Source organism: Dermacentor albipictus, chromosome 2 (genome assembly GCF_038994185.2).
Source record: "Dermacentor albipictus isolate Rhodes 1998 colony chromosome 2, USDA_Dalb.pri_finalv2, whole genome shotgun sequence".
NCBI classification, from domain to species: Eukaryota; Metazoa; Arthropoda; class Arachnida; order Ixodida; family Ixodidae; genus Dermacentor; species Dermacentor albipictus.
The window spans coordinates 149,550,566-149,572,550 of NC_091822.1; the positions used below are offsets into that span (position 1 = coordinate 149,550,566).

A 21,985-nucleotide genomic window follows, 5' to 3' on the forward strand; every position below is an offset into this window, starting at 1 on the left:
CAACACAGATGCATACAAGACAAAATACTGCACTCAGCATTCGACTAAAGTCTGTCGTTGACACCAGCGTCTTTAAGGAAATGCAAGAAAGTGCATTTGTTGCGCGAAGGAAAAGCTAGAGATATAAAAAAAAGGCACGTAAGGAAAGAACGATGAAAGAACCAGTAAACTGAGGCTTTGGTCTTTGTATAAACCGCCCAAGCGTAAACGACCTGCCAGTAGACATTCGTATGCCCTTCGTAAATGCGAGTTGAAAGCTCTGCTTGCCAAAGTCGTACGAGCTCGTGGCAAACGACAAGCATGCCTTGATCACTTGCGCTTTACATTATCAAAACGAATTATGGAAACGCTCGCGATTTTTCGGGTATGCGTCCTTCCTCGGAAAATTCGGCAGGGCGAATAACGTATTGAAGCGATCGAAGAATGGGCAAGCAGGAAAAATCACATAGGCGAAAAACATTTACGCGATCGCTGAATCCGAACGACAAGTTGAGCTGTTCTGGCAGATTAATCTGAAGCAGAAAGTGAGAAAGAATGTAAAGATGAAAGCCGGGCACCGACACTACGTTGAAGTTCGTGCACCGATTTCCCAGCGACGTCATTGATTTCAATGTTGTTTGCTCGAGGCTAGTGAAGCGCTTCTGGTTTTTATTTTTTTCGCTTGTCTTTCTGTTTTGTGGGTTCAATTTCTTAACTGCCATCATTTTCGTTTTTCGTCACGCATTTTTTTTCGTCAACATTCCTGCGCTGTAGCGTGTGTTCTGTCTACCTATTGGCGTGGGATTTTCCTGTCTACTCACAACCTACCTTGAGGGGCGAAAAGGAAGCGCTCCCTAACTCTCCACCTGATTGCCCCTGTTAACCCCTATACGCTACATTGTTGGTTAAGCTCGCCGTCATGTTGTGTCGTTTAAATCTCTATGTGGACACGTAAGAAAGCTCGTCGGCTTGACGTCAGCTTCAGAGATAATGACTGCATGGGATACAGCATGCGTGCCATGCGCTGTAGCTCACGTACCAATGCGACAAATGCGACCTTTGTTCGTATGCTTATAATAAATGTAGCGCGCATTGAGGAGAGCTTGAGGCACGCTTGAGAACGCCATGGCTTGTGGTCGTGCGGATCATTTCTGCACCACTTTGAGACGGGAAGTGAGCTGACAGTGAGTGCATGGCCTCTCAGTAAGAGAGCGCTGATGAAGGAGGTGCTAAGTTGCTAATGCCATGTGCATTTCTCTCCAAGCTTTTTTTTCTTTATTATTCACATAAAATAAGAGAATGAGACATATATAACGCTGACGGCTACCAAGAAAAATATTCTAAACTAGGAAGTAATGGTCACGTGTTCGGAAAGTCTGCACGGATTTAGATAAAAAGTAAAAGTAAAGGAAGTCACAATAGAGTCCTAGACATATTGGAGCATACTAGGACTAAAGTCTCTGAGGGCAGGTCGCACCACAGACTTCTGCTAAGTCCCGACATATACGCGTACAATGAGTTCTGAACACGTGGTGTACGTCATCCACACAATTCCTTTCAAGTGGATATGCCTTGCAGTTTCACCCGCCAGAATTTGTAAATTGCAATGAGTGCCACAAGGTAACTTGTTAAAAACATGATTAGTGAATGTTTGTTAATTAGTGGATTAGGCATCTCACTTTTTTTTGTGCAAGTAATATGCGCCTTTTCGAGTGGACTATAGCTCATGGACCAGAATTGTGCTGCGTACCCGCCACAGGCAATATAAAAAAAATTGTTCGAAAGTGTTCGCTTAAACACCGTGCATACAGATGACGCAATACACGTATAGAAAGACTATAGGGAAAACTGGGCTTCGTCACACAGGGCTCGCGAAGGTGAGCCATGATACGCATATTATACCACTCGTGCACATAAAGACAAAAGATGGAAGTATCGATCATTTTATCTGAAGAAAAAAGACGCCGTCATCTTGGCCTTTTGTAAACGAAAACGTAAGCATGAAAATGACATTGCACTTTAGTCGGTGAGAACACATGAACTCGGGCGATCAATCCGATAACCCTTCGATGATAAGCCCAAATAGGAGGTACGGCCCTGTTCAAATATAGTCGAAAGGAGCTGAACATTTCGTCCAGAGACTTGACCTTAAACATTTTGTTTCATTTCAGCAAAACCAATGCATTTTTAAAATTATACTTTCATGCACATTGTAGAAAATAGCCAAATTTGATTGAGACGTTGAGGAAAAGTCGCTCCAAAACCGGCATTCACCGCTCAGCACAATGATGTATTTCTATAACCGCTTAGGTATGATGACATTTTTGTTGCTCTGCTCACTGTCAACAAATTTTGCAGATCCGAACGAACACTCATAACGAACGAACGCATAGCTAGGCTCTCGACTTCGGCAGGTGTGATGCCTTGATGTGGAATACGAGGGTTTATTGGTCAGCTGCCTGCCAAGTTCGCGTACTGCGGGACGCCATAGGTTAAAAAAAGTATGTTCCACAACCGCCGCCGTGACCTTGAGTCACGCTGACTAACCTTCCCCATGGTTATATCTCGTATACATAAGCATCCAAGAATTTGGACGTTGAAACAGCTGCCGTCGTAGTACAGGCGGTACTGCAGCGCACGTGTAATTCGGAGGTTGTGGGTTCGGCTTCCATCGGCGACCAGTTGTAGCTTTTTCTTTCCCGTCCACTTTCATTTCCCTTTAGCTTGTTATTTCTGCTGATGAATAAAAAATAATCAATTCCACTCTGCTTTCCTTGGCTTTATTATCTGTTGACTTCATAAGGTTGCGTCTAATAACAATCGTATCCCTCAGTTTCCCCCGTTTACTCTAAGTCCAGGCCACATTAAATTTTTTCATTGCTAGATCACCAGGGACTGTTTATACGTTTACGTAGATAGTTACCTTGTTATGGGCTAAAACAAGGTATCTGGAATTCCAACAACGTCCAGAGGAAAAAGAAATATACACTACAAGCGGCTGCAGAATTTTACAAGCACAAGCATCTCATGGAAATTGTAAAGCTCCAGTCCACGTATCATCCGTTCATCCATTTATGAAGTAATCGGAACTCGTTACTTGCTCGGATTAGATAGTACAATAAGGTCTGCAGTGTCACTGTACAATATATCAAAACTGGCGTGTGCTGTACAGACTACAGCACACTATATCCCGTGTAGCGTGGTGACAGTGCTGAATGCACTGACTGTACTGTTGTGCCTTACTGATTTTAAAACGCACTACACTGCGTAGCGCGTTGCACCACCAGTGCATTCTACCAGTGAGAACTTAGTGGTATGTAACTAGAGGATAACAAGGAAACTTGGGAAGGAATTGTTACATTTATTGTTTGGTTTGAAAACATGTATACACTTGACAGGAAAGGGACAGCGAGGAGCAGGCTGGCAACGGCCACCGGAAGGAGCAGAACCTGCGCACTCTTCAGCATGGAGGTGACAGAAACTAAGAACAGTGCATTGAATGCTACAACGGGAAACGTAGGCGTGATGTCAAGAAACGTGAACGGGGAAATATGAATTAGAGGGCAACGGGTGTATAGCTGATGTTTGCAGTTAACGGTAAGGAGAAGTTGAGTTGGGAAGCTCGTGTAATGAGTAGATGACCGCTGGCCTGTCACAGTAATAGAATAGAGTACCAAGGCAAGGAAAACGCAGTCAAAGATGACAGAGGATTAGATGGTATGATTAGATTAACAAATTTGCAGGCATAGTATGGAGTCAACTGAGACAGACGTATAACTGCAGATGGCTTAAAAAAGCGCTTTGCAGTGAACATTATAGTAGGCCGAGTGTGCTATAGCTTGACGGCAACAGCAAAACACCAGGAAACGGTCACGGTATCTACTTACATAGCACTGTTTTCAGGAGATCATAACTAAAGCTGCCTGCATAGAATCTGCCCATGTTCTGGACGTCCGGTTGCGAGTGGTATGCTGGAACTCGACACAGTTTCGAAGTTATGCATCGCAAAGATGAAACAATGGATGATCGACGCTCTCTCGGCATGCCCTAGCGTAACGCTACTATTACCGGGTGACATAAATACTCTTATCCCGCGAACCCCGAATTCAAAGCAGAGTTGGCGCAACTGCCCGAAATAACTACATTTAATCAACACTACTAACGTTAACGCTCCAGCGGAGCCTCGGCCACCGCTGGAGTCTGGACGTGTGACCCGAGCCCAGAGGCGTTCAGGTGGGCGGACAGTTCCGCTTAATGCATCCCCCCCAAAAAAACTCTGCTGTATACGAAAGGCGCATTGCAGTTCTCGCCCTCGTTCGTGACGTGCTCCAAAGCGAGGGTCCGAAGATGTATCGATCCGTGCACAGAGTTTGGGGTCGAGGGGTCGATTCTCGTCGCCTTCTTCCTTTGGTCTCCCACCGCGCTTCTTCGTGCCGCAGAAGCAGCATTGGCGGCGGTAGAACAGGGTAACTGCTTATGGGTCAATGGCGACAGCTAATCTGGTTTTCTGCTAGATTCAGCTGCTCTAGGGTATGTTTAGCAGTAGAAGGTACGCTTTTAGACCGATGGCGGGCTTTGAAATAAATTGTTTCTTGGAATATCTTTGGAAGACTCGCAGAAACATTAGTCATCATATTTTTGCGAAGCATTTAGAACCAGAAAAATGACAACGCCCACTTTCGGTGTGCTTCTGCAATACATAGGCTATGACGAAACGTTTATCCGCAGAGCTTTCGCCACACTTAATATAGGTGCGGCATCACAGACTATTACAAATCTTAGATGTGTGCGCTTCTAGCTTTTGTGGGATCGTTATCACGGCGCAATAATCCTGTTGCTTTTTTTCTTCTTGTCACTCATTGTCGCCCTGCATAATGAATACCAGAAATCTTGCTGAACCGTTACATGCAAATACGGCGAGAGCGACTTATAAAACGTGTTGCCCGTGGGCCATGTCGTTTATATACTTGTTAGGCTGGTCACATGCGCAAGTGTGATATTCCCCTTTTAGATTTCACACGATTTCCATATGTATCTAGTGCAGAACTTTGTCAGCGAAGTTTTGGGGGCTTCGTAAACCTTTTTTAGTGGATTATTGCTGATATGTAAGGCTGTTTTACACGGAGCTTCGTACAGTCTAAGCGTAGCAACTATATCTTGAAGTTACAACTCTCATTGTTTTAAAAGTTGCTGTTGTGGTATAAACTTTTTTAAAACAGGGTTGAAGTGCCTCAGACAGGCTGGCCAACGTTTCGATAGGTGGACCTATCTTCGTCAAAGGCCTTTGACGAAGATAGGTCCACCTATCGAAACGTTGGCCAGCCTGTCTGAGGCACTTCAACCCTGTTTTAAAAAAGTTTATACCACAGTGTGCCATTCCATCTGCCAAAAGTTGCTGTTGGCATTTAAAGAACCGTGGAAGCAGCGTGATCTTGATTGTTATGGTCAGTTTTGGTTCGGTATGAAAGTAGGTTCGATATTATTATAACTCACTGGAGGGAGGGGGGGGGGGGAGGGGGGAGGTAATATACGCATAATTTCAGCCCCAACCTTCGCGTCATACACGTTGTAACGTGACACATCCAACCTGCGGTGCCCTCCTGTAAACTTCGCTCAATCATTCCATTTTTTGGACCGACGAAAAATATCCAAAACGCCTATTCTCTAATGGATATTGGAATTATTCAATATAATATAACAGCAACCACAACAGAACACTCACGTGAAGCAAGTGCTTCTTCAGATTGGCATTTGTAGAATATGACGGCATTGTGCATTGTCCAGTACGATCCCTTGGTAAAGGAAACATTTAGCCAGTAACACAGCCAACATGACTAGAATATTCTTTCCCTTTTTATTGGAAAGAAGTGGCTGATATAGTAATTTTGACGTAACCATCGTTGACAAGCGACAGGTGAGCAAGAAATTACAAAGTAGAACACCTTTCGAAATTCATAACTCGGGGACGCAATTTCGCACTGCTACTCATCCGGTTAGCGAAAGGTGGTGCAGGCCTGAGACTAAGCGTGCAAGCTGAAATCATGCGCGCATTAGTCAAACCGGCGAAAGCGGGAACAAGATGACTCGTTCTTAGCCCTAACTTGCCCGCGGTTCAGCCGCCCAAGATAATTCGTACACATACATAAAAATTAGCCCGTCGGCCTTCATGACACATCTCAGCGATGTTCCGCGGCGGAATACCAGCTGCCTGTTCTCTTTGACTGAGTGCAATATTGCACATCAGCAAGTATGTGGCACAGTATCTAGCGCCCTCCAAAAGTGCGCCGTGTTGTTACAAACGTAATAACGTACTTGTCCGCGCTGCCTCTTTGATAGACTCGTTGAAATGATGCTGCGCTGTTTTGGCTGCTATGTTGTTACAACGTTGTGTTACACTAACTGCAAGACATTTTCATGTACACAGTATATGTCCCTAAGTCTATGTAAGATGCGTATACCGTAATTAGAAGCTGAAGATGCCCTCATTTAGAGTCAGCATAAGTTTGCGAGCGGATACGGTGACCCGTGTTTCTCCCGCAGAAGCGTTAGAAACAAATTTTGCGCTTACCCTTGCTTTGTTCTCGCTCAGCTTTCACACCAATATCGCTTATTATGGTCTTTTTCGTTCAATAGAACACTCGGCACTGTTTAAAAGCGAAGTTGCATGCCTTTGTCTGCGCTCCTTCGAAGCAAGTGATGTCCTAAAACGGTGGCTTTGACATTACCTGATCGTTTCCGGCGTCTGCAGTACCGCGAAACATGGCCTTCGAGATTGCTTTTCATTGATTAACGGTGGTTGGGCGATGTGAGCACAAGGAGGTGCGCCGACGAAGGAAAATTCGAATTTATTTTTTTGTCTTGACGTACCATGCAAGTGGCTTTACCAAGACTCATATCGAACGTTTTTGACAACAAAAGTGCTACCTCGCTGCAAAGTTTGAGCACGATCGAAACAGCAGTAAGCGCAAGCCTCTGTTTCAGATTCTTTAACGGAAAGGCGAAAGTCACTCTTACATATTCACGCCGACTTTAATCAAAACATCTTTATTTATTCTATAGTGTCAGCATTCCTCTATCTCTCTCTTTCTGCCTTTCCCTCATATGCACTTACGCACATCGATTTTTAATGAGTTTATACCAGTTGAAACGTAGGTTGCTGTATGTACACAATTGTTCCCGTTTATGAGATAAGAAGAACCCAACTCCGGTTTTCCTGTGCCATCTGTTTTCTATCATTATGCCTATAAACAAAGAGAGTATAAATAAAATAAAAGAGCCAACTAGCTTCAAAAGCTCAAAATGGGCAGCTTTACAAATAAAGCTTCTCGTTTAGAAGCTATAGGGGAATAAAAGGTCAGCTCCGTGCTCGGGTCCGTTGTTTGACGTTGCCTCCTCGCCCGAGGAACCGCCGGTCACGAATGGTTGGCGAGATCTTCGTGAAGGGCTGTTAGGACGCAAGCGGAGCCGCGCACGCTAGGTATCGTCGATTCGGCGGTATACACGCGTATACTATACGGCAGCGTCTGTTCTACGCAGACACGTCACTTTCGAGATCCCGCGAGGCTGGCGCGGGGACCCCGTCGTTCTCCCGCGTCGCCCGCCCGCCCCCTTCCGCAGGCATCTCGCGTGCGCTGATCGGGACCGGGCGGTGCGCTCGGATCTCGCGTTTCATCACGCGACGAAAGTCGGTTATGCGGGTGCCTTTCGGGGTTATAACGTGACGACGCCTTCCTCAGATTTCGACAGAAGTCATAGCAACTATAACATACAACGTCGGCGCGCATGAATGTGCCGCCGACGTTGAATTTGCCGCCGACTCACTCCTTATTTTCCCCGAGAAGATGGACAGAGATCGCCGATAGCTTGTACTGAAACCTGTTCAATCTTCGAGCACACTTTCCGTGGTCAAGTAAGCACTCATTTGTAGTCGGCGCAGGTGGCCCTTGTCTCTTTTTTTTTCGCCTTTTCCGTCGTTCTACGTGCCTTTTCCAAGGTGACCCAACTGGTCCAGTTCGCTACGATTGTCGGCCGCTCGCGTTTTATTCGCGAAAGTTCCCGTGGCCTTTGAGATGTCTGGCGTTGCGCGCGGTATCTCGGAAGCCATGATTATCCATAATGCGGGCGGACCACGCGTGCGTACAGTACGTTGTGGCAGCTGGCGGCAGAGTGGGTGCCTAAGTTTTCTACACTCGTGAACCACTAGAGACCATTGCCCTCTTGAAACTGTTTGCTTGGAACACGAATTGCTCGCTTGGCAAGCGAAGTACAACAGGACCACATAACGCCAAGCGGCGGCGAGTATATCTCTCCAAGAACAATACGCGTGTTTTCAGCACAAAGAAACAGAGTACACAACTTCTCTTTTCGTCCCATTCGGTTTCGCGTCTGCTAACATTAGTTGCGCGCAACAGTGTCACAAAGAACGTAACATCAGTTACGTTCTTTACCAAGGACTTTGTCAAGTCTTACGTTCTTTTGATTTGCAGTGCATATAGTCGGGTATAAACGGTACCGCAGAGCTGTGCTTTCTTTTGCGGGCCAGCAAGAAACACCTCGCAGTCAGTGTGAACGCTTTTATTTCTTCTTTTTCTATTTTTGGGTTACTTGCACTGTTTCCTCACTTGAAAACTTACGAACCTACTTGCTCGCTTTGAAGTCATAGCTAATTTCTTTACCCTTTTCTTGACAGTAAAAATAGCTAGCGGACGTGGTCTCCGCGTGCAGTGTTTCCTTGTCGCTAAGGTCACCCCTCTTTCGAAGAGGCATGGAGCAACGGGCATTGCAGAGACACTTCAAGGGCGTCTTCCAGATTACAACACACATTTACTAGTGCGCCTTCGGGTATGTGGAACGCTTCGCTAACTTTTTTCTAAAGTTAGCGCCGGCTTCAGAGAGCACATGGACGGCACACATAGAGCTTCAGGCAGAAATAAATAGCTCTAAGAGATGTTCTTTTTTTTTTTTAGGACCCGTTCTCAGAGCCATTTTATTGAAGAGTAGCGCATGTACTTGGACTCGAACGCGCTATCTTGTCTCCTTTGTATGTTTATTATCGGTCATTTCTCTGACATAAACTACACTGTAAACGAAAATAAACCCACCTGGGAGTTTTTAACAGGTGATGTGCCCCAAAACCTCCCCTCCTCAAGTATTTACTCCGATGTATGGGAGCAAAACAGCGCCATTCCCTCGTTTCACTCCGCTGGCTAGCTGCGGGAGTATTAGGGCGACATGACGTGATTTTACTCCGCTTAAAAATCTTGTTCTCCCGTGAAACTCCGACAGGGAGTTTTAAAAAACTCCCCTCCGCCGACAGAGGTTGGTCACGTGGCGCTTCCCATGAGGCTGTGCGCCTCGCCAGCGACCGGGCGCATTCGGCGGGGTCGGCAGTGCTCATGGCTGACGGTTTGTTTACATCTGTGAAGTGTCGTTCCGTGACAGCGTTTCGTCAATTTGCTTCCCGTATTTCCTTCCAGAAAGTGTTATAGGCATGCCTGAAGCTCACTGTATCTCAGCTTCAAGTACGTTAGCTCTGATCACTTTTCTGACAACGATGAATGCAAGAGCAACGTTTTAAAGTGCGAAAAAAGGCTTAGGTATACCTCGAAGCTGCTCACTGGCTCGTGATGTCGGCTGTGATATCTGACTGTGTTTTCGTGCTGCGTGACCCTGGCTTGTGTTCTTCACTACGGGAAATACTACTTTGATGTCTTTTTGGGTACATGCTGACAAAGTCCGGTGTAATGTTTGAAAGGACCGCAACGACGTCCGTACTAGTCGCGCATGAATGACGTACCCCAAGTTCGTTGCGCTGCTGTGTTGCCAGTGAGAAAGATCGGAGTGCAAGCAACTCTTTTTATGTATCTGCGAACGGATATTCTCACCCGAAGAAAAACGGTAGGACATAAGTATGCGTACTGTAAATAAAGCTTGTTATTGAGCGATGTGCATCGAATTGTTATCGCGCATATAGGTTTTGGTCACTTCATTGCTTCCGATATTGCGTTAACATTACGCTCTATCCGAGACACTGATTTAGACGCATGCCTGCTGGCTCCGAGTTTAAGGATTCACTCGACAGATCAGCGATGTAGCTCCTTTTCACAACCGAGAGATATTGCTTGGACGCGGAGCAAGTAGTGCAGTGTATAAAATGTATCACTGCGCATTTTTCGGTGTTACGTCGGCTGCTGCGGGTCATGCTCACACGTAATAATTTGTTGCTACGCTACCACTATATCGCAAATATTTAATTTTGTTATGAAGCAGACGCACTTACATTTTTCTTGCTTACTGTAACTAACGCACTACTTTTTGGCCGCGAACGCCGGCAGTGTGCGAAGTCGCTACAGCACTCATAGAATGACATGCTAATTGTGAAAATTTACGCCATTAACTGTTTTCTCTCACTATTCTGAATTAACAGTTTTGTATTCATTAAGGTATTCTGTTTATATCAGAGAGGCACATCTCGTATGAACGAGCATGTGAGTCGTAATTCTGAAAACAGCACAGCTGCTCCCTAGGCGGCTTTGAGGCACCCAGTATCGTGGCTATATATACTGGCACCGTTGCTTCTTGAGTATCGCGTGTACGTGGGATGTCTTCCAAATTTCTGCATTTGGGCATTTCTGAAATGTTTATGTATGTCATCATATATGTGCTTTCATTGACTTGTTTCGTCGAATTTGACGCGGTCTCGTGTGCATATTTCTAAATTTGACCAGCAGTCTCTGTATGTAAAGATGTTCGCGCAAACTCACGCGATGCCTCTTTTTATGCTCCCGTTGCACCTCGAAAAAATTCCGTCCATTGCAAAGCAAAAAAGAAAGAAAAGATAGAAAAAATAACTCCCATAAGTCCACGCAAAAATTCCGCGCTCACGGAGTAAAAATTATACTCCGATCATACGGAGCATAATAAACTCCGAACCGGGGGGTCGCTAGAGGACAAGCGTTATACTCCCACCTCGGAGTTATTTCCGTTTACAGTGTAGCATCAATGTAGGCTGCGCACTCCAAAAAACCCTCACCTGTAGATGTCATTGGCAGGTTCACTCGCTCATTTCGTATTTATTTGTATCATCTTCCTTGGGAATGTCAGCAGTTGTATACACAAAAATCTAAGTTTTCGAAGAAAAAACGTTTCTCTTTCTCTCTTCTAGCGCGTAATTCATTTGTTGATGCATAGCTGTCCAGGCCTTCCTTGCCTCCTTTTCAAGGATGTGGCCTGTCTACTCCGTCGACTTGTTGCCGAGTAAGGTGGGCCGGGCCTGGAGAGTGCACATTAGTGAACTGTGCTGGGGCGATCCCTGATATATGCCACGATGAAACGTGGGCCGATCCCGGATGCAGTGTAGTCCGCGGTCGCGTCGATCTCGTGGCTCGCGTAGTGGCGGTTTCCGCATCTCGGCGATTTGCTGAGCAAGCACGCAATGGCAGTGCTGCAAAATGCGTTTCAAAAGATGAAGATTTTCTACGGCATTTAATTAACCGTTTACAAATGCATCGCTCCACACGGATTCCAAATTGTGTGTTGGTTCTGGATAATTTCCGTAAAGAGCAAACAATGTAACTGTCAAGCTTTCTTTCGCGTGCCAGTGTTCGTTCCTTGTTTGCTCTTTCTTTATCGCGCACCCTTTTCTCTTTCTGATTCTTTTTTTCAATTCACTACAGGCGGAAGAGGCGAACGAACACCGCAGCGCCGGCGGGTTCCGGCACAAGCTGCTCATCATCGGCGACAAGAGTCCGTCGGACACGAGCTCGGTGTCCAGCTCGGCGTCGCAGGACAGTGACGGCTCGTTGCGCTCCTCCGAGTCCACTACCAACAGCGAAGACCGGACAGAGTCGCCTACGGGCTCCTCCGGCAGCAGTAGCGGTGGCGGCGGCGGCGGAGGCCGCGGTCACGTCGTCGAAGACGACATCTACAACGACGACCTCGACGCCCTGCTCGAGTACGGTCCGCACTCGAACCTGCAGGTGCGGCGAACCATCGAGCGGACCGCGATGCGCCGCAGCCTCACCCGCGTCACGGACGTCCGCAAGAGGACGCCCACCAACCTGGCCAAGTCGCCGACGTCGAGCAACGACGTGTCGCTCGTCGAGAAACTGCGGTGGCTCACGTCGCTCGACGACGACGACGACGACGGCTGCAGCGACGACTCCGAGGCGGCGACCGACAGCAACCACCACCACCATCACCACCACCAGGGACCGCCCCCGCCTCCGCCGGTGGCGCGGAGGCCTCCGCCGGACCCGGGCTTCGTGCAGGACGCCGGCCGGTTGCTGCCCGGCTACCCCCGCGGGGGCCTCAACGGAGCCTTCCAGCCGCGGCCGGCCTCGTTCTCGCAGCTGAGCGACGCCTGCCGAGGGTCCCTGACCATGCTGCCGGTGGCGGCCCGGGACTACCGCATGGTCCGGCGGGTGCCGGGCGAGAACCACCCGCTACAGAACACCGGCGCCGCGAGCCAACGGGCGCAGCCGCCGCCTCCGCCCGTGCGACGGCCCGCTCCCCAAGGGAGCGGCGGCGTCGTCGGCGTCGTCAACAACGCCAAGGACGCGCCTCCTGACGAGCTGGAACGCTTCGTCCAGCAGGACATGGAGCGCACGGAACGCATCCGCAAGCGGTACAGCCTTAGTGAAGAGGACGAAGACCCGTCGTTCGGGTTCGCCAGGAGACCGTCCGTGCGCGGCATCCGGGCGCGGTTCGGCTCGAGCGCCGAGCTCATGAAGGACGTGCAGCAGATGATGCAGCACCACCCGGCCATGAGCATGCCGGGCAGCCACCTGTCGTGGTCACACCCCGTCGAGCTGCCGCCGCCCAACCACAAGACGCCGCAGCAGGTCAAGGTGATGCTGCTGCCGCGCGTCGCCGAGGAGGACACCGGCCGCAACTACGGCTCGGCGGGGGACATCGCGACGCTGACGCGGTCGCGGCGCGCCTTCCAACCGGCGCCGTCGCCCGTGCCTCCGCCGCCCTCGTCGTCGTCCCTGTCGGCGGGAAAGGACGAGAGGGGAGTGCCCGAAGGTGCCTGCTCGTCGCCCAAGGTGTCGTCCGAGCCGGGCTACCAGGGACAGCAGCAGCAGCAGCCAAAGAGCGGGCCCGTTCCCGCGCCTCCGGGGGTGCTTCCTTCCATGGCATCCGCCGGTCCGGAGGCGACGCCGCCGCCACCTCCTCCTCAGGGTGTTGTGTACTACTCCCTCAACGTCTGACCCGCCGCCAACATGCCGACCGAGGTGCCCAAAACACATAACTGACTCTCGAAGTGAAGAAACGAGGGAAAGGGTTTCTTCTGCTTCACGAGTCGCCTCATCAACGCTTCGTCATTGCCTCACGAGCGAACTCGCTGGTCGGAGTTCCGCTGCCCTGTGTGCACGCCATCGACAAATGGGAGGAGACGTTTGAGAGGAACGCAACCAGTGACAGAGAGGGAATGGACAGCTAGCAAAAACGGAGAAACAAAACAAACAAAACAGGGACCTGCGGTGGTGCGGTGCAAACACTTTTCTTCGGCGCTGTGCGCGTTTTTGTTTGTTTGTTTGTTTTGTTGTGTGTGCCTGTTTTGTGAGTGAGCGCGCGCGCGTGACGGCGTGTGTGTCTGTGTGTGATGTGTCCGTGGCAAAGCGGCCGATCCTCCTCCTCCCGGCGCAGCGGAGTTGGGAGGGGTCGACATCTTCCTCTCGAGTCCTCCTTCTTAAAGACAAAAGCCTTCCTGTGAGTCACATGAGCCGCACGACCCGTTGGCGGCTGTACCATTTCTTCCAAAGACCTGCCGTTCAAACCACGTGCGTCAGCGGATACGGGCATGACCACTGGGCTGCCCTTGTGTCTCTCCTCTCGTTTCCTTTTTTTTTTGGCTCTCACGTTCTCCGCGCTCTGAGGATTTAGCTAAGCTTAAACCCAGGTACAGGTGTCTAGATTGCAGTTCAGCCAGAAACGTCATGGCATCGCAGCAGTAGCCGGCAATTCCGTGTGCTCCGTGGTGCTCGTTCTTCGGTGATAGATTGCATTTGCGAAAAAGAAAAAGAATATTATATATATACATATAAATTTAGTCGTACTCCAGAGTTCTTATTTCTTAAATTCTTACTTCGCCCGGCCACGGAGCGAACTATGGGGTTGGCGAGCTAGCTTTGCAGAAGTACACGAAATTGTATTCATTCGATCGTCTGCCTTATACTGCCTGTATCAAGAACGCACCGTCATTCACCGTGACAATTAAAAGAATTGTTCTGCTATTACCTCGCGATGTACCACATATGAAAGATGTGAATGAGAATGCGTGACTAAAGGCTTATCGTGAACTAGATGCTAGCCCCAGCACGCGACTCTTACACGGCACAGCGCCAGCTTCGTCAAAGCTCGGAGTGTAAGGCTGCTTTTAACTGTCTACCTCGAAAGCAATCTCAAGTAAACGTTCTCCTTTCATCACTTTTTTCATCACTGGCTGCCGAAACACCTTACCGCGGAGCACTGACTCGTACAGCTCCAAAAATGGTGGGCGACCATATGATTTAGACGCCAATATTACAGGAAAGCCTTCCGCGCAGGACTATGTCTAGAGAGCCTCTTTTTTTTTCTGATACATTCGTTACGGTGCTACATAGAATGCGGCAGGGCTTCAGTTCTGCCAACGGCTGCGTGAAGTTCTGCTGCTGCAGATGGCGCTGCGCATAGAAAAAAAAAAGCTGCTCCTATTGGGGTGATTTTAAGGTTAGCTTCTTCTCACAGGGGAAGTGTGTCCTCTGTACACGGGTTCTAGCGCGCGCATTGGTCTTCTTTCTTAGAGCGCGGGGAAAGGTGTCGTAGCCTTGTTCTTTTGTCTCGCTAGTTACGTGCAGTGCTGCGGCAGACAGTACCGCTCCAGGCGCAGAAGAGAGCAGTCCCTAGTCCATGAAGACGCATGACTGCGAGATATTCGACCCAAAAAGAGCGAACTAGTCGGCAACATGGAACTTGATTGCGTACCTCTTTTATGTCATTTGAGAAACACCGAAGAGAAAGGGAGCCATTTTAACCAGAAGAGCAAATCTGGTTTGCTACCCTACACTGACGGGAAGGAGGGAGGGAGGGGAGATAAAAAGATAAGCAGAAAGTAACTATTTTGACAGCAGATAGTCTATAATGACCGAGTGATGAAGAAAATGAACTGGCATTATATCAGCCGCCGGAGCGGTAAGTAGTTTCAAGCATGGGCGTGGTTGGTCGCCGTGGGTCCGTACTCTCGGTCGACAACTTCCGAGGAAAGGCGGTGCGCGTGATTGGCTGCACCCTCCAAAAGCGGATGTGACGAAAGGAGTGACGCTGCAAACGTGAGCGCTATTCTCACGTCGCGTTTGTTTCGCCCGAGTTCATTTGACAAGATGACCGTCGCCCCAGCGAGGCGCGGTTTTGCTGGACCTTACGTCACTCGCACAAATGTGAAAAGTATGAGCGCCCGCGAGTTATCGACCGAGGATGCGAACCCGCACTTCTCGATTTGACGCCCCGATATCATCGCTCGCAGCATTGCACCAAACTAGCCAGACGGAGCGTGCGTAGTCCTTTGGAGTGACGCTCACCATACCGCGTCACAAGGCTCAAGCCAAAGCATAAGAGAGAGAGAGAGAGAGAGAGAGAGAGAGAGAGAGAGAGAGAGAAACACAAAACAAACTTGGAGGTGCCAGGGTGCTTCAACTCAGATGTTTTCGCTTCCCTTCTCAAGAGTCTGTGAATCTCACCCGCCGGTTGCGGCAGTGGGCTACCGCGCGTGCGTGTGTGTGTGTGTGTGTGGGTGTGTTTTATTTTATTTTACTTTTTTTTGCCGCCTTGTTGCTGTTCCGGTCTGTGGACAAAGATCGCTCTTTGGATCCCAAGACCGCGTTGGCCTCTATAGAGATTTTTAGGCATTCGATTGTGTACATTTGTTGTGCACCTTCACTACCCCCCTTGCTTCCCCCCCTCTCCCCTCCCAAACTCCAACTCTTTTTTTTTCTGTGAACTTTTGCGACCAGAGAGTATAGGCCTAGGCTTTCGCGTTGGGCCTCTAGGGAATAAGAAAAAAAAAGTACACTCTATATTTCCTAATAGAAAGCTTATACTATATGTATAGTGAAGTATCAGATGTTTTACCGAGGAGCACCTTCTAGAGGTGCGGGCGACCCCGGGGTTAGATAGGCGGGGAAGAGAAGAAGGTTCAAAAGATTGACGTTCGAGAAGGGCCAAAGATTGCGTGCGCTGTCTTGGCTTCTTGACGCTAGCTCAAGTACGTCCATAACTTTCTTGTACTCTCTGTCTGTCTGCTTTGCGTTCTGTTGACACTACACTCTGTCGAGGTGAAATCACGCTGCATTGCGGAAACCTGAAGTGGAGTCAGTTTGTGAGCAGGATTGACCGATTTCAGAAAACTGTTTCGCTCTAAAAAAAGAAAGGAAAATGAAAATAGGATTTTCTGAAGGAAGGAAAAGTGAATAAAAGCGCACACTTGTACAAGCGATGGGACGAAGAAATGCGCCAAAGGACTGTGCTTACTCGTCGTGCTGGTAATATTAACCTTTTCGTCATCGCGGCATACCAAAAGTGGCGTTGGCGTCGTTGTTGGTATCGGTTTCTACGCTCTTGTAACGGTGACCCTCGCTTAAGGGTCACATTCTCAGTTTTTTTTTGTTTCAGCTACAAGCAGCAGTTAGATCAGTCAATGTAGTTATTAGAGTCGGCATAGAGTGAAGGCAGCCTATAGAAAGAAGTGCGTTGTAAATTATATTGAGCATAATACGAATATCTAACGCTGAAAGCGGTTGTACCCCGATAAAGCCCAGCGATGCCTAGCGTTTCTTAAAGATATTCCTTTTCAATTGGGCGCAGCGTTTTCCCACGCTTGCAGATCAGCAAGGAAAGGCATAAGGAACTATGCGTTTTTACAGTGATGGGACATCGTAGACGACAGCACAGTTACCCGCCGTGGTTGCTCAGTGGCTATGGTGTTGGGCTGCTGAGCACGAGGTCGCGGGATCGAATCCCGGCCACGGCGGCCGCATTTCGATGGGAGCGAAATGCGAAAACACCCGTGTGCTTAGATTTAGGTGCACGTTAAAGAACCCCAGGTGGTCAAAATTTCCGGAGTCCTCCACTACGGCGTGCCTCATAATCAGAAAGTGGTTTTGGCACGTAAAACCCCAAATATTATATTATTACAGCACAGTTAAGAAATTCCGGCAGGCCCGTTGTGGCTGAAAACTTACTTCAGCAGGATGCGTGTCTGTAGAACATGCACGTCATATCTTGCTTAAGAACAACACTGCGAATTAGCTGGTGCTTCCTCTGGCTTCCGCAATGCTGCGTGTTCTTTCTTTAACTGAACTAAGCAGGGTGTGTGACTTGGACTTTGGCTGTGCAAAATGTGAATACCAGGGTCGTAAAACATCCTAAAGCGGTCGGTCAGTGTCTGTATAGCACCCTTCCAAGAGTGGCGGTACTTATCGAACGTGCGAATTCAAAGTTTGCAAGAGGATGGCGGTTTCGAATCGCGAAACTCTGGCAAATGAAAAATTTCCAATGTGCTTCTCCATGTTTAAGGCTTCCTCACAGGAAAATACAGCGAGATTAGAGCGTGTAATCGCATAATTTATTTTACCCGAATATTGCCCGGTGTTATCTATTTATAGGCGCTTAATTTCGCCGTAGCGTACTTTGGGCTTTGTGACAGAACCCTGACGAAAAAAAAAGAGGTAAATGTTGGGCAAGGCAATAGGGGCGGCAAAAGAGACAGTTTGTAACATTACTTTTTGTTTCGGCGCTTATACCGACTTATGCGCAATTTCAGAGTTTCTAGTTGCGCGTAGAATTCTGCGCTACGAGCTTATTATGTTCGCGGTATTACAGCTCTAAATGATATATCAAAGTTGCTATTTTTCCCACACTCCTCACAAGCCCAGCTAGCTCCCACTTAGCTGTTGAAATGTATATAAGAGGCAAGCTGCGCTCAAATGAATTAGACACGGCATGTGGCTGCAATATAGATTATGGCACGAATCTTCAGGTTATCCTCGCAAGACGAAGTGTTGCTTGGAACGCGCAGATTTGCAAAGGAAATGCGTGAGAAGAATGGTGGAGACACTCTGTATAGTCCGACGTGAGCGATTCGACTATAGTATTTGTTTTTGTCTAAGCTTAGACGAAGAAGAGTTCTCGCAAAAGTTCCTGCCCAAACGATGACGCCGAAGAGCGACTCAACCTTTGGCACCGGTTTCGTCGCAAACTCAAGTTAAAGAGAGTAAGAGCGTAGGAGACGGGAAAGACGGAAGGAAACGGACGAAGTGCCTTCCGATCTTACTGACCCTTACGCTGTTATTCTTTTTATCTTCAGCATGTACCAACCGGCCAAAGTCAGCACTCTATTGCAGTTCGTCCTGGCTTGGAAGTCAACACGTCTGCCTGTGCCTAGACGTTGGCGGGACTTGATTTTTTCTAGGCCTTCAAGAGGGCTTGCGTTCGTGTAAGCTTAGACGTTCTTGTATGAAGGCACTTCTCCGTTCCCAAACGTGAGGGCTTGTATCAGCCCTCGAAGAGGGTTTGTTTTTGCCTATCCATGAACAGGAATTGACTTCGTTATCGACTTAAACAAAGACAAGTCTTCCTGTCGAAACGTTGAGCCCGATTGCAGACGTCCCCGAAGCATTGCCTTCGTTTAAACCCTATAGCAGAGGACGCGTGTGTCTTTGCCTAGAAATGGCTTGCGTTCACGTAAACCTAGACGTCCTCCTCTAAAGACAAGCCGTCTTGCACCAAACGCAATAGGTTATATTATCGTGCACCTCGAAGAGGGCCTGTGTTCGTTTACATTTAAAACAGTACTTGACTTCATGTACACTTACAAACTTAAAACGAAGGCAGCTCTTCTTGCCAAAGCGTCGACACAGAATTGAGACCTCCCCAAAAAGCTTGTGTTCGTCCATGCCTCGAGGATGGCTTGTCTTCGCCTAACCCTCGAAGACAGCTCGTTTCCATCGATAGGCCCTGTTAGAGTACTTGCCTTCGCGTTAGCCTACGCTCGTATAGGCTTCGATGAAGACAACGCATCTCGCCGAAACGTTGTCGACTGACTGAGGGTGTCTCCTCACGATTGCTCTCGCACATTTCCTGAATCTCCGGGCTGTTTGACAAAAGTTACGTTGTTGTTGTTTAGGCCTCGATAGTGTTTGACGCCGCCGACCGACTGCGTGTTGTACGAGTTCCGCGCCTGCCGTCATTGTTTCTTCCGGAGATTCTTTTTTTTTTTTCTCGTTGATGTTTAGGCTGGTGGATGTACCAAAGTCTTTTATACACGTTGAGTCGGAGCCTGTATCGCTGCAGCTGCGGCCGGTAGAGGACCGCGACCCTAATAAATGCCTAAGTGAACGAGCCCGGTCCGCAGAAACTTTCCATCTTACGGGACTCCTTGTCGATGTTTCCTTCCCGACGTGCCGAACGACATGCGCCGGCCAAGTTCATTGAATTAAACAAAAAAAAGCGCGAAAGAAAGTTAGCACGGCCCATGTTGTGTTTTAGTACAAGACGAAGTACGTGTACATTATTATTAAGAGTCTTTTTTATATAGAGTAAATGTCGAGACAAATAAGAAGCCTGTGTATATTTGCGTGGTTGCAGGGGCGGTGCCATTTCGGCGCCGGCTTTTCTTCCTCTCACAACGTTGACTGTCTGTCGTGCGCCCCCGTTACTGTGAACACCTTGAGAACCGTCGCGAACGTCGACTGAGTGCTCGTCTATTTTTTTTTCTTTTTTTTATATGCCAGGCTAGGTGAGGATGCTATTGAGAGACAAAGACGCTTGTTCGTTCACGCCGGCGGAAGCAGCTTTGTGTTGCCAATTGCGATTTGGTTCACTTAGAGATCTATCACGTGGCATGCGCGTAACGGGTGTGGCCCTTGGTTAGCGAGCCTTGTCTTACATCAGAGGAACTGTGATTGGATGGCGCGCGTTTACAGACCAGCCAGCACAGTGAATGAGTAATTAAGGAGACAGTAATAAAGCTATAAGGACGAGGAATGGGGTTAAGAAAGCATGACAAGGTGCTGGGGGTTTTCCAGTAGGCTAGCTGGTATACATGAGATGCTAATGTACCAAGTTCTCGAGGCAATGGTAAAAAAAAATAGTTAGGAATGTTTTGTGACTGCTACTGCATTAGTCTCATAAAATGGCCAGGCCTTCCTAGCTGTGCTGTTTCGAACGCGCTTGGCCTGCCCTCTCAACTCATTCGTCGGATGGATGCCTGCTGCACTTCAGAAAAAATCACCAGACGCCACCATAACTGTCATTTTTAAAGGCGTATCGTGCTCAAACTTGCCTCAACGGGACGTAAGACAAGCTGCACCGGGAATAAAAGAAAGCAACTGTAAAAACTAGCTTGCGCATAACTTTGAACGGCAGCGTGACGTAACTCCAAAGAGCGGCGGCTCACAAATAAGACCCAGACGTCTGGCACGTGCGAACAAGGAAAAGAATAAAAATAAAGCGCTGTCGTATTGCAGCTTCGTGTAGGGTAGCTTTGACAAACTCGACGTCATCGAAACTTTGCGAGCCACCCATAACGCACGGCGTGTAATTTATAGAATCGAGCGCATACACCAGAGACAGGCCGTTGTGCGAGGAGTATTTCAGTCGGATTCAGGGCAGCGCTCGTCAGCGTTTCGCGGTTCGCCTGTTCGAACGCCCTGCCCCTGTGGGAGTGCAGGCGGAGTCAATGTCTGGCCATCGTTAAGCCAACGTTCTGCAATGTTGGACCAAATGTGACCAAATGTTGGGATTACACCGAGCATGCCTGTGTGCTTCGAGAGTATACAGCTCCATGACGGGGGCGTATTTTCAGCCCTCTGCCAGACGCGTCTCTCTTTTCTTTCTTTCTTTTTCATTACTTCGCTGAAATTATATAAGCGTGTTACACGTGCCGTACGTTGGGCCGGAACCGTTGCGTTTCGTATCTCGCAAGTTTGGCTGTCGCGTTTTCGTTGCTATCTGTTGACGTGCTGTTTACAAGCGCTTCCAACCACGGCTTCGCACAAGAACTGAAGAAACGGCTTCCAGTGCACGTCACGCTTATAGTGCTGACAAAAAAAAGGTCACGCTGCCAGCTTTTACCTTTCTGTTTTGTGAAGGGTTACACGTACGAAGTGTTCTGCGCGATTACTTTCCAGACCAAAGATTATTGACTGAGCGCCAACGTTGCCGGACATGGGTGCTCATCTTCAGGAAACTTGTAAATCTTTGTGTAAAACGCTATGTGTGCCGCGCCTTGTTTACGAAGACTGTGACTGTCACGTGCCAGAAGATGTTTGCCTGCAGAAAGAAACTGTCTGTGAGTTCGAAGCGAGTTTCCTGTTCTCCTTTTTTTTTCAAATGGAGGTTGAATTTTTCTTGTATATTTAGAGTGAAGACACCAGACAGCGACCTGTTATAGTTTCTTCCGATTCCTTTGTGGCGATGTGGTTGTAGATGCGCAAGTGATGGCTTTGGAACATGTTGTTGTCTGTTTGACTAAAGTTTTGTCTGTTATTTCTTCGACCATCTCACGCAGTCTCTCTTTCGCTTTCCTATCCGTCGCACGAGGTGCGAGAAGACGACGACAACAAGGTAAGTATTTGTGCACTCAACATTAAAGTGTGTTTTATGTTCCTTTTGCGATAGATTTGAGATGGATTTGAAATTAAGAGGGGCGTACAAAATAGCACATCTATTAGCAGTGTCCCTTGCACGTACAGAATGCTTACGCGAAAAATTCTTTGCCTAGCAAGGAACGGTCTGAAATGAGAAGCACTGATAATAAATAGCGAGGTTTTATGGGCCGAAACCGCAGTCCTATTATGAGCCACGCTGAAGTGGAGGACTCCGGATTCATTTCGACCACTTGGGTTTCCCTAATGTGCACCCGATGCATGGTACACGGGCGTTTGTTGCATTTCGCCCCCATCTAAATTCGACCGCTGCGGCCGATATTTCATCCCGCGGCCTCGTGCTTAGCAGCGCAAGGCCAAAG

The 21,985-nt window shown here is 48.3% G+C and overlaps 1 protein-coding gene across 3 annotated transcripts in view; it reads left to right on the forward strand.

The window, feature by feature from the left end:
* The window catches only part of LOC135899814 (bromodomain-containing protein 4-like), a 395,916-nt gene extending 374,400 nt beyond the window's left edge, over nt 1–21,516 (forward strand). For all 3 annotated transcript variants that reach the window (XM_065429162.1, XM_070534101.1, XM_065429161.1), the window contains one exon: nt 11,655–21,516. In XM_065429162.1, coding sequence (XP_065285234.1) covers nt 11,655–13,190 — 1,536 coding nt within the window. In that variant the 3' untranslated portion in view covers nt 13,191–21,516. The remainder of the gene's footprint in view (nt 1–11,654) is intronic.
* The last annotated feature ends 469 nt before the right edge of the window (nt 21,517–21,985 follow it).